Here is a 12249-nt window from a genome sequence, read left to right as displayed (position 1 = left end):
ATTTCTGCATTCTGTTTTCGGGGTTTAGGTATCTATATTGCGTACTGTATGTTGTGTTTTGTCTATGTGGAAAAATATCATCATATCATAATTTTTTGGTACGAACGAAAACTCACTAACACCGGCTCTTGCTGACGGTAACACACAAATCTTAAACGAAAAATAGTGACTGATTTTTTGGGTAAAATTGGTTTACCCAAAAAAGTACACCATTTAAAAAAATATATATATTAAAAAATAACAAGAACGCCTTTATATATTATATTTTGAAAGGATCTATTTTCATGGCAGAGGGGTCGTTAAACGAGGCATTCGACCTTACCTAGCACTAAGCACAGTAAACAACAGGTACCAACAAGTGGACTTTATGCTTATTTCATAATTGTATACGAAAAATACTAGGAATATTTAAAATTAAAAAACACGTTTTATATAAAAAATATATTTATCATAATGACTATATTCGCTATGTCTTTCGATGTATTTCGGTGTAGAACTTACTTATAACTTAAATAGGAAACAACAGGTATAAACTACGATATATAATAATATTTTCAGAACACGATATATTTTACTTGGTTTTTCTTTACTTGCCTTATTTTTGATGATTTTCGGATAATTTTAGACATATTTCGTTATGGGGAACGTTAGGTTCAATATTAGTTCTTTCATATTTTCTTAATAACATTTGCATTATCTGTGGCTATTATCCATATGTCAACAGCTGTTCACATTAAGGCATTTAAAGAAAATACGTATACATAAAAATCTTATTTATACAATAAATAAAACAGGAACATCCCAGCATCCGCGTTATAACTTTTAAATATTTTTAATAATTTCTTAATTACTTTTTACGCAAATATAAATATTTTACTGTGATTTTAGAACCAAAACTAAAATAGAAAACCCATAAGTTGAATTAATGTCATATTAAGTTAAAAGTACTTAAATATAAATAATGATAAAAATATTTTAAATAGTGATTTTGGAACCGAAATTATCAATGCTTAGCTCGCAAGTCAGAACGAATTTTAACTTAAAATAAAGCTACTGTAAGATAGTATAAATAATTAATAAGAAAAAAATAAATTGCAAACATTATAAAATACTTCATAAATAGTAAAGTAAAATACTTAAAGAACAAATAACAATATCGTGCCTATCGGAAAATGAAATCAAAGTTGATATTATCTTCCCGTGTGGCAGCCCTACCACAGGAGTATATTTTGCCTTAAAATAGTACTCTGTGTCAAATTCTGTATAGCTCTACTAAGGTAGGACTTAGACTTAAACTTGACTTTAGACTGATAATGGTATTTCATTTAATGGTATTTATTATTATTTTAGTCAAATTGTTGAGTGTTGTCTCTATATGGATAAAATACATTTAAAGTGAAGTCTTAATTTAAATACATTCTATGTCTGTAACAAACAATCACTGTTTTTAAGGCTTTAGATAGTTATGTAAAGAATTTTCCTTGGAAGTTTTAAGAAAACTTAAGATACGAAAAACATTACGTATTGCGTTTTTAAGACTTCGAAAATCGAGGATATACTAAGCTCGCATGTATGTTGTTTTAACTTGATAGTTTTTTCAAATGACAATGTTATACATCAGTCTCAGATTAAGAACACATTGTGTTATTGTATGACTCTTGTATCACAATAATACAAACAAACAGACAGGAGTACCGATTACAGGTTGTAACAGGAAACATTAGAAGGGTGCATGTTATTTAAAATTAATAATTTCAGTGTTAGCAATAAAGTTTAAAGTCCAGTTTAAGTCAATGTCAAACACATAGTAAGCCCATTACTCCATCCGTGCGTAGTGAGAATTCACAGAGACTTATTAACATACTAAGTTTGGTCTTAATTTAAAATTTCATGTGGCGTGATGGAAACTAAGTAACCGTAACGTTATTACGGCCTCAAGTTCATATGTTACTTGAGATATACAGAGACAGGCAATGTTAAGTTACTCAAATGCATTGTACATATGTACTTGTATGTGGAATAAGAGTATTAACTAATCTACACCGTGCATACAATAGTTCTGATACTTTGCACTTATATAATTTCATTGACTTATCAATTAATGGACATCGAGTCGAAAACATCCGATTTTAAAGAGCTACAAAATGGAGAATGTACTACAGTGGCGGATTAATAGTGATTTACTATGATGCAAAATTTCACCGCAAATATGGGAAAAATCTGGTAAGTATTCAATTTAAACATGTGTTGGTATGGCATAATAGAATTACCAAAAATTCAATTTCTAATAAAAGTATATAAGTGGCTATGAAATATGAAATGGTTTATTCTATCACGCGGGTCTATGCCCACATGCGTGTCCAATTCGAACGCGTGACACGCTGTAGTCTATTCGCTGGCGTCTTGCACAATAAGTATCTATTAAGCATGCAAGTGGTACGCATGCGAATCGGATCCGCATTCGGATGGATTCGGATTCGCATTATTAACCCGCGCGACAGGAAAAAGGCCCGTATGTATTTATGCTTTCTTCGACATCCATTTTCTTACTAAGTCAATGCACCTACATTTATATTTACTATTCAGTTATAGTTGCCTGTTACATAGTAGATACATGCTTGGTTGTACGCAGTATACAGATTATTTTTCTACAATAATTATTTCCTTACTCACGATCCTAATCTAATTTTATGTACAAATCTAAAAAACAAGCAACAAAATACCTCGAAAGTTATAGTAAAGTGTATATAAACATTTAATTAAAATAGATCAGTTCTTAGCAAGTACGTTATGCTTCGGATTTTCATAAACTGGAATGGATTATTGAGTATATGGTAGATAAACGGTTAATAAGAACTTTGGTTTCGTTTAGTTGCAAACTTTAAGTTCATTAGCTAATTGTTTTGGTCCAAAGAGCACCATTAATTTATACTTATTTACATTAAAATATTTCGTTCGCACGTTGTTCATATTTCAACAACACGATAAAATATGGCAGTACGCGTTAGGTTTGAATGTTCACTCGTGAGGTCTCAGTGGAGTGGAACCTTAGTGGCGGTAGGCTAGCGTTCAAACCAGCGCGAGTTGTCAACGCTCTTCATTCGCGTATTTCTGGCCGACCGCTCTTTGGCTGCTATTGCTTGAGTTTACATCTTTAGCGAGTAAGTACAAGTAAGTACAATACAGGCGCGTAACAATCGACAGATGACAGATGTTTTTAGTAAAATCAAATTTATTCCACTTTTTGGTTACGCAAAACAAAAAATTGGATGCCCGAGTGGCAGCGGTTTAAGCGACAAGATAGTAGCCTACGCAAACATCGCTCACGCGCTAGTAGCTAAAGGGCGGTCAGCCTTAGCGTTAGTTTGAACAGATCTCAAAGTATAGAACAAGTGACGTTAGTAATGCGTGTACCCCACGCTGGGATATGTCGGTGGTGAGATCGCTGGTAGATGGTGACCACATCTCGGGAAGTTCGGCGGAACGGGCGGTAGATCTCGTTGCGTTCCTATGTGCAATATCAAGTTCATCCCAATCACGATATGGTAGATGAAGTGACAGTGGAATAACCAATAACCTGTAATAAAGAAAATCATAATGTAAGTGTGGGGTACTACCCATTATTAATATAATACGATGTAAGTAGTGTACTACCCGCCGTCTGTGAATAAATGTGTGATTGCAATTCGAGACAGTTTTAGTTCGGTAGCGGTGAGAGACGGACGTGTCGAGGGCATGAATTACAAATGGATCGTTTCCTGGAGTTCTAACCCTTGTGGTCGACTCGCAAGACACAGATCATAGTAAGTTACGGTGAAACACTTATTCTACAAATAAAATAAAAATAGTTCTGTGTAGAGCATAAATTTTTTTGAGTAATTTTTGTTATTTTTCTTTTATTTTTTTTTGCTGTGTGCCATCAGAATTCGCATATTAGACCCCTATTAATTCTATTTAAGAACCTATGAAAAGTATATGGAAAGTCAAACCATCAATTACCTGGATTATCAGCTTTTAGCCTTAAAACGACATATCCATTGTTTGGTACAGCGAGAGTATCTTTCAAGGGTGGGAAGTTGTATTGTCGATGTAGTAATCCCTTCCTGTCGAGGTCCAAAGCGTGCTTCAGATTAATCTTCTTTATGTTCTTGTCTGGCGACCGGCCCATACCGATCACGCTGTATGAAGTGCCGTGGAGGTGGAAGGGATGGGACAGATTCGGTGATTGGACTGAAACAAGGTGAAATTGTTTAATTGTAGATCTTTTAGAAGTGCTCTAGAAACTGTCTATGTTCGTTTTGGTGAGCTTCATATCTTTAGAAACATCGAGAATTTTAGAAAACTTTCTGGTTATATTTTTGTTCACCGCAAAAGTAGTTGTAGACCTACGTCAGTAGGATAATATATCTATGTTGTAGACCCATTAGTACCCAACGTCAACAACGTCAACTTCAACCCAACGTCAAATATCACGTCATATAGGATGCTAATCGATCAGACATCACATAGGAAGTTCATTATTCGTTCTTTCAGTTAATTTGATTCCTAGTTTATTTTAATGCCACATAATGCTGCCCGTACTAAAGCCACATAATGATGCCTGTACTAAGGCATAAGATATACCAATTCAGAACATAGCAGATTTATACGTTATAGCATAAATATAGCGAGACGGCGATGCTACCATATAACTATAAAGAGTTTAATTTACATTTACATTTAGAACATTTCAAAACCTACCTTCATCGACAAGAACGATCTCCACAATAGAATTAAGAGGTACGTCGATCATATGCGTGCAGCGGCAGTCGACAGGGCAGTTGGCGGGTCGGTTGTCGCCGTTGCAGAAGAGATCAGGATTCAGCTCGTGCATTTGCGAGAGGGGCGGTGCGGGTGGCGCGGAGTACGATATCTCGTCCACCAAGCTGATGAGATGATCTGCTCCAGGTGCCACTGGAACACAAAACGTTATATTGAAAGATTTCAAGTTTAATAAAAAAGCAGAGTCTTCGTCGATTTTAGTTGCGAAATTATATAATTTGTTCTGGATGTCAAAGGTGACTAAGATAAATTCAAGATTAGGTAGAGGCATCTTCCTATAAATTTATTAATCTGTTGTAGCTGATATATGGTAAACACTGTAAAGACTCCAACCAAATGATAAATTCTGCTAAGGCTTTTGATTCTGGATGCATTACATTAAATACGTCAGGCATAGAATTCCAGGTGGTTATTAGTGTCAAAACGATTGCATCGTTTTAAAAGCTATCAAAATGTAAAGTGTAATAATAACCTAAATAATTCTTATAGGTGTTTTCCTTGAAAAGATCCTGCGGCTTATAGAAGTGGAATCGGAACGGCAGGAATATTTTGACATCCGGCCGGTCCTGCAGGATCGACTTATCTATCGGCTTCGCTGACTTCAGGTTGCTCACACACACCGCATCGTTCCTCTTGGTATCGCAAATGGCGTCCAGTGGGTTCAGAATCTGGATGAAATATAATAATTAATACAAATTCCACATCGTGAGATGTGAACAGCGGTTAAATCTTTATGTACAAGCAATTACATGTCAAATATACAACCTGTTTGTGTTTCTTGTACCACGGCCATGCGCCTTGCGGATCTACACTTCCCACTAAAAGGTTCTTACAATTATTAGTGAACTACTGAAGTATGTACGTTTCTAAAATACTAAATAGTGCGTTTTTATATATGTACACCACTAAATACTTTATTTATAAATAACCTTTTTAATCAGCGGATTTTTCAATGAATACGCTAATTAAAAAAGTTAGGTTTCAAAAACATTTTGGGTAATAATATTTTTGTTGCTTGCGAAGAATGGGAAAATAAAATAAGATTTTATTTAATAGATTATATTAATCGGTAAAAAAATTTACAATTTTCTTACAATAAAATGATAAATACGATTCTCGCTTACGAGCATGTAGTATGACTCCGATATCGTTCACGCGAGTTGAATAATATGTAAAATTATTGCGAAAAAATATATACTTATTGGTGGACTAGGAACTGCCAATGGGTTATGCAATGAAAGTGCCTTGGTAAGCTTCATATATAATACACATAATGATACCTTAGGTATAGTGGTAACTGGGAATGGTAACATGATCGTGGATCTATTTTCTACATTAACATACGGTTTTAAACAGTCTTGTTTGTTTGGAGATGTGCAATCTGTTTAGCTCAAACATCATTCTTGTGTATCGTGTATTTACAAATATTGCAGATTATTTACAATTCCTACGATTCAGTTGGTTTGCATGCAATGAAGGGTTAGTAACAGGTAACATATATCTTACATTTCTAAGTACGTTTTATAACACATATGAATTCAATATATACACGAAATAAATATCCTTGGTGAAAAATATAATGGCAAGTAGTTAGTTACAGAACAAACGCATTCACAATACAAAAGTACATTAAGGTGAAAAAAAAAACATTTTATGATGTACGTTTAGAAGCCTCAAAACATGAAAACATTTAAGGCGACACGTTAGATAAACCAAAGATATCACCAAATATGGCATATTTATACTGAAATCCGTTCAAAGAAACATGTATCACCATTAAATAAAATCATCACAAACCATCATGAACTCTACTAAAACATTCGAATACAAAATAAACACATATGGTAGAGTCGAGCACTTCGAATCTACCGGACACATCACACAAAACAAACATAAAATTACACTTAGTCAACATTATTAAATCAACTGCTATACCAATTTTTGCACGTACGTGAAGTGGCAATTGTTTTTAGGAACAGATCTAATTAATGGGAGGCAGGTGATCCCCACACGTGGGGAAGTTGGGAGGCACGGGGGGAAGGTCGGCTTGAGTGCCTACTTGGAGCACTACGTTCATTCCTATAACGATATGGAACAGGAAGTGACAGTGGAGGAGCCAGAAGCCAGGGTTAGTGGCTCTGAAACGGAAGATGACGTATCCGTTATTGGGAACGGCGATGGTATCCTTAGCTGGGGGAAGGTCTCCTTGTTTAAGATGGCGCTCGAGCAGTCCTCTCCTGTCCAGATCCAGGGCGTGCTTCAAGTTAATCTTCTTCACGTTCTGATCGGGCGATCTGCCGATACCGATGACGTTGAAAGCGTATCCGTGCAAGTGGAACGGGTGAGATAAGTTTGCGATTTGAACTGAAAGTGAAAATGGTAATCAGTAAGATTTGCATTCCCATTATGACTTAATGGATGTGGCTTGAGCCGTACCGTGTAATTTAGTATGCATTACGCAATTTACCTTCGTCTACCAGCACTATTTCCACAACGGTATTAAGTGGGATGTCGACTTTGTGCGTGCACATGCAGTTTTGGCCACAGTCAGCGGGTCTGTTGTCTCCGTTACAGAATTGGTCAGGATTGATGTCGTCGTACTGACTGAGCAAGGGTGCGGGTGGAGCCATGTATGAAATTTCATCTATCAAACTTATGACGTGAGTTCCTTGTGGGGCCACTGTGGAAGATTAATGTCAGTTTGATTGTGTTCTTTCTAGGCTTAAAATGTATAAAGAAAGTAGTGATCAATTTCTTACCTAGGTATCTGTTGTAAGTGTTAGGTTGGAAGAGCATCTCTGGCCTATAAACGAAGAAACGGAAGGGCAAGAAGATCTTGACGTCGGGCCTCTCTTCCAAGATGGCGGGGTCGATGTGCCTGGCATTTTTCAGTTGACTAACGCAAACCGCATCGTTTCTTTCTACATTACATCTTGCATCCAAGGGATTCATAACCTGAATAGTTAGTGAGGAGAAAGGTTCGTGCAATTACTAATCATACGTGCATTATCTAATCTACTAGTACAATATTTTCTACTTAAATTTTATATTTGCTACTAATATACCAAAAAGTTATATATTTTGTAATAACTTCATCCTTCTACTTGAATACTGGTTGTGTACATGCTATCGCTTTATCAACTTTATTTAAAAATAAGTAGATTATTATGACTTTTTTAATATGAAATTTAAAGTTGATCAAGCGATGATATTAAATAAAAACTTAAATAAATATACAGTTTGGCAATTTGTTCAATCAGTGCCATGATAATACTAACTACGAATCAAAATCTACTAAAATTATAATTATCATTTCTATACTAGTTTTGTATAGTATGTACAAATTATTAACGATTTCATTACTTGTATATAACAATATTTATAATGACAGGAAGATACCAATAAATTTCATTAGGGTACTGGCGCTGCTTGAGCAATCGTCGACACCGTGGTGGTCTAATCGAGGTTGTATCTGGCTCCGAGAATCCAGTTTGCAATATCCGCCAATTAATAAGTGCGACAGTTGGCTCGTGACATGAGATCTATGTTCACTAAACGGAACTTATTCATAGAAGTACCAATTAAACGCATTTGCATTTAAAGACTGGCAATATCCTTTGCATATTTACAAAATCCGTGGCCGCGTGTTGAAAAGCTGCCGATTCAGTGAAGCATTCAAATGCCTGTTTCATGTACCTATACAATTGTGTAATATATACAACATGAGCGAGGAACTTACAACTCCCTGAGGAATGCCGATGTCGTAGGTTGGAGGAGTTGATGTAGGTTGGTATGGTCCTCTCGCGTACCGCAGAACACCAAGCTGCTGAGTCCTCTTGATGCCGCACTCTCCGAGACCTCGTACTTGAATCCAGTACGCACCCGGAATATTATTTGCTTCGATCACAAAGTCGTATCGTTCGCCTAAAATGAAGTGAAGATGCTAAATCCTGTTTTACGCTGTTTCAAGATAATTAAATGTGTTGTGAAATAGGAAGTATGAGTACGTGCAACAATATTATCCAATTCTCTTCGCTTGACTTGATGTACCACTTAAGTATACTCATTACGACATAGGCGTGCCTATTTTTAAATTACGTACGATTATCATAAATTTGTCGTTGAATAACCAGCATTTTCTTTTTCAATTTTGATATTAATTAGTGTTATGTAACAAATGATTCGGTGAGTTGATCAAACTAATAACAATGGTAGCACAATTTTAATGATTTTCTTACCTGAAAATGAGATGATAGTATTAACTTGAACGGGTTGAACGGGCTCGCCGTCAGTAGCGATGATGGTCAGGTTGTGTCCCTCGAATGTGACCTGGGCTGGGCAAACCGATGCGAAGGCGTTGATCATTCTGAACCGGTAACGTCTGCCAGGTGTGATGGTGAAAACTTCCAGAGGAGTGTTAGTCATGAAGCCAGTGTTCGGGTCTCTGAACTGTCCTTTTCCGTTGATCAGCACTGATTCAGGGTCTTGACCGGTGTTCACGGCAAGACGACCAGGGTACCTTTCAGCAGCATCCTCATGGAGCCAATCGCTGATAAGCATGACGTGAGTTGTTAAATCATAGTCGTAGAGATGGCTGTTAGGATCCTTGGACGGTGGCTGTCTGACCACAATGCTGCCGTATAAACCGTCGAGTTTCTGAAGACCAGTATGTGCGTGCCAGAAATGAGTACCTGCGTTGCCTTGCCATTGATATCTGGAAAAGTTAAGCGATAGAATTAGTATTACTTAAGATACATAACATAACATACGCAGACTATAGTGGCACTAACATTTTTTATGTGAGACTTTAAGTACAGTAATGTTGTAGGCGCAGACGAATTTTTTTTGGAAATTTTACTACCTTTCAATGACGTAAGTCAATACTATATAATAACATTATAAAAATAAATACATATCAACAGAATACTACAGTGTAATAATAATACTAGCACTAGGTACTACAGTGTAATACATGTAAATGCAGAATAGAATGCAGAATGCATTATCAGCCAACTGTAAGAAAATTATGAAGTTATCTCACCTGAAAGTATTTCCTTGCTGAATGGGACACTGAGTCACGAACGGCACACCATCGTAGTATTGTGATCCACGTTGCCAAATTCCGTGCCAGTGGATAGTGACTTCCATACCTTCCATGTGGTTCTCGACATCAACAACCACTCTGTCGTTCTCACAAACTTGAATCGAGGGTCCTGGCAACATTCTGTTGGCTGTCAGAATTCCTCTCTCGACTCCATCAGCGAGCACGCACTGGCAGTGGGACCATACGACGTTCGTTGCATTCGGTGTACATACTTGACAGGCGCTGTAACCACAAAAGATTATTTAAGCATGTTATAAGGTAGCTTTTTTTTGTTTTGTTTTAAAGGTTTGTGATATGAAGAAGCTGTGACTTTTCGTTAAGAAGTTGGACCTGCATTTAGGATTTTTTTAAGTCATGTATCTATTAAAATTAATAACTATTTGCGATAATGGTGAAGGTAAACATCGTGAGGAAACTCCATGTTTAAAACATAGATGTGAAACTTGTCTATAGTGTCTAAGTTGTCTGTATGTTAAAGATTTATGGATTTCGCCAATCTGCAATTTCCTAAGATGACTGTAGTTTTAACCATTTTCGGACCGGAGACTAGCATAACGTAGTGGAATTCTAAAGGGTCGATGATACTATGATAGCTTACACTTATGTCCATTAGCTTATCAATTATTACACCACTAGTCCCCCTCCCTGACGCATAACTCAAATGACGAAAGTACTATGTTTGCATAAGTTCTGTCGTCACCTATCAATTACACGCAGCGGCGACGGAATTTGGATCACTTCGTATAGAAACGGTGCTAAAAGCAACTTATCTGTGTGAAACAAACCGTTAAATTAATGTGCGAAGTTAAAAAGTCGGTCGGTGAGCAATTTTTTTACTAGAACGTCCCCGTAAATAGAACGAATAAATGTTTGACCTCAACAGGTAATTTTTATGAAATTCTCGATGAGTGATGGTTGAGCGGAATTTGGGACAAGATAGAGCTAAACTTATTAATAATAGCTATGTTTCACTACCATTACATGCTCGTATAGTACTTGATAATCCTTACTAATATTATAAATCCGAAAGTAACTCTGTCTGTCTGTCTGTCTGTCTGGTTGTCTGTTCTTCACGCCTAAACCACTGAACCGATTTTAATGAAATTTTGTACAAAGATAGTCTGAGACCCGAGAACGGACATAGGATAGTTTTTATCCCGGAAATCCCACGGGAATTAGGGATGGCGATCTAAGATCGATTAATCGGAGAATCGATCTTTTGGACCAAAAAGTCGATTATTTTAATCGATATCCTTACTAATCCTTACTAACTTAATATTATAAATCCGAAAGTAACTCTGTCTGTCTGTCTGGTTGTCTGTTCTTCACGCCTAAACCACTGAACCGATTTTAATGAAATTTTGTACCAAGATAGTCTGAGACCCGAGAACGGACAAAGGATAGTTTTTATCCCGGAAATCCCACGGGAATTAGGGATGGCGATCTAAGATCGATTAATCGGCGAATCGATCTTTTGGACCAAAAAGTCGATTATTTTAATCGATATCCTTACTAATCCTTACTAACTTAATATTATAAATCCGAAAGTAACTCTGTCTGTCTGTCTGGTTGTCTGTTCTTCACGCCTAAACCACTGAACCGATTTTAATGAAATTTTGTACCAAGATAGTCTGAGATCCGAGAACGGACAAAGGATAGTTTTTATCCCGGAAATCCCACGGGAATTAGGGATGGCGATCTAAGATCGATTAATCGGCGAATCGATCTTTTGGACCAAAAAGTCGATTATTTTAATCGATATCCTTACTAATCCTTACTAATAATATTATAAATGCGAAAGTACCTCTGTCTGTCTGTCTGTCTGTATGTCTCTTCTTCACGCCTAAACCACTGAAACGATTTCCATGAAATTCTGTACAAAGGTAGTCTGAGAACCTAGAATGGATATAGGATAGTTTTTATCCCAGAAATCCCACAGGAACTAGGGATAGCGATCTTAGATATATTAATCAGAGAAGCGATTTTTTTGACCAAAAAAGTCGATTTCTTTAATCGGTCTCCGGTAATGGATTCTACCTACGTTTGTGGGTCTTTTGGCATACTCTAAATAACCATGAGTTTAATGAGTTCTTGCAATCGGAGACGGTTGCAACATTATATTTGTTTATATAGATTTATTGGGATTGTAATAGGGTGGCAATTGTTACCGAAAAAGATCGATGTTTGAATCGATTCGAATCGAAGTGCAATAAATCGATTCACAAAAAATCGAGGCCCTAAGAATCGTTCTATCTTCGATATTTTTTCGAGGATAGCGAAAAAAAAGGTTATCAGGATCAAACAAGCACTGAAATTATGTATCC

At 36.4% G+C, this 12249-nt stretch overlaps 1 protein-coding gene across 2 annotated transcripts in view; it reads right to left on the bottom strand.

Moving 5' to 3' along the window:
• Positions 1-2987: 2987 nt before the first annotated feature.
• Positions 2988-12249, bottom strand: part of LOC140753492 (uncharacterized) — an 87374-nt gene continuing 78112 nt past the window's right edge. Inside the window, exons 3-9 of one of the 2 annotated variants that reach the window (XM_073088129.1) lie at positions 9863-10147; positions 9060-9535; positions 8561-8745; positions 5294-5489; positions 4741-4953; positions 4000-4230; positions 2988-3577 (exon numbers count right to left, since the gene is read on the bottom strand). In XM_073088129.1, coding sequence (XP_072944230.1) covers positions 3399-3577; positions 4000-4230; positions 4741-4953; positions 5294-5489; positions 8561-8745; positions 9060-9535; positions 9863-10147 — 1765 coding nt within the window. In that variant the 3' untranslated portion in view covers positions 2988-3398. Of the gene's footprint in view, positions 3578-3999; positions 4231-4740; positions 4954-5293; positions 5490-5864; positions 7186-7288; positions 7502-7580; positions 7777-8560; positions 8746-9059; positions 9536-9862; positions 10148-12249 lie in introns of those variants that run through there. The other variant, XM_073088130.1, reaches the window with a different exon arrangement.

Source organism: Epargyreus clarus, unplaced genomic scaffold (assembly GCF_041222505.1).
Source record: "Epargyreus clarus isolate Ecla_fem2 unplaced genomic scaffold, WU_Ecla_fem_2.2 ptg000026l, whole genome shotgun sequence".
Lineage (NCBI taxonomy): Eukaryota > Metazoa > Arthropoda > Insecta > Lepidoptera > Hesperiidae > Epargyreus > Epargyreus clarus.
The sequence above is the reverse complement of the archived record's forward strand: the minus strand, read 5'-3'. Positions and strand labels throughout refer to the sequence as shown.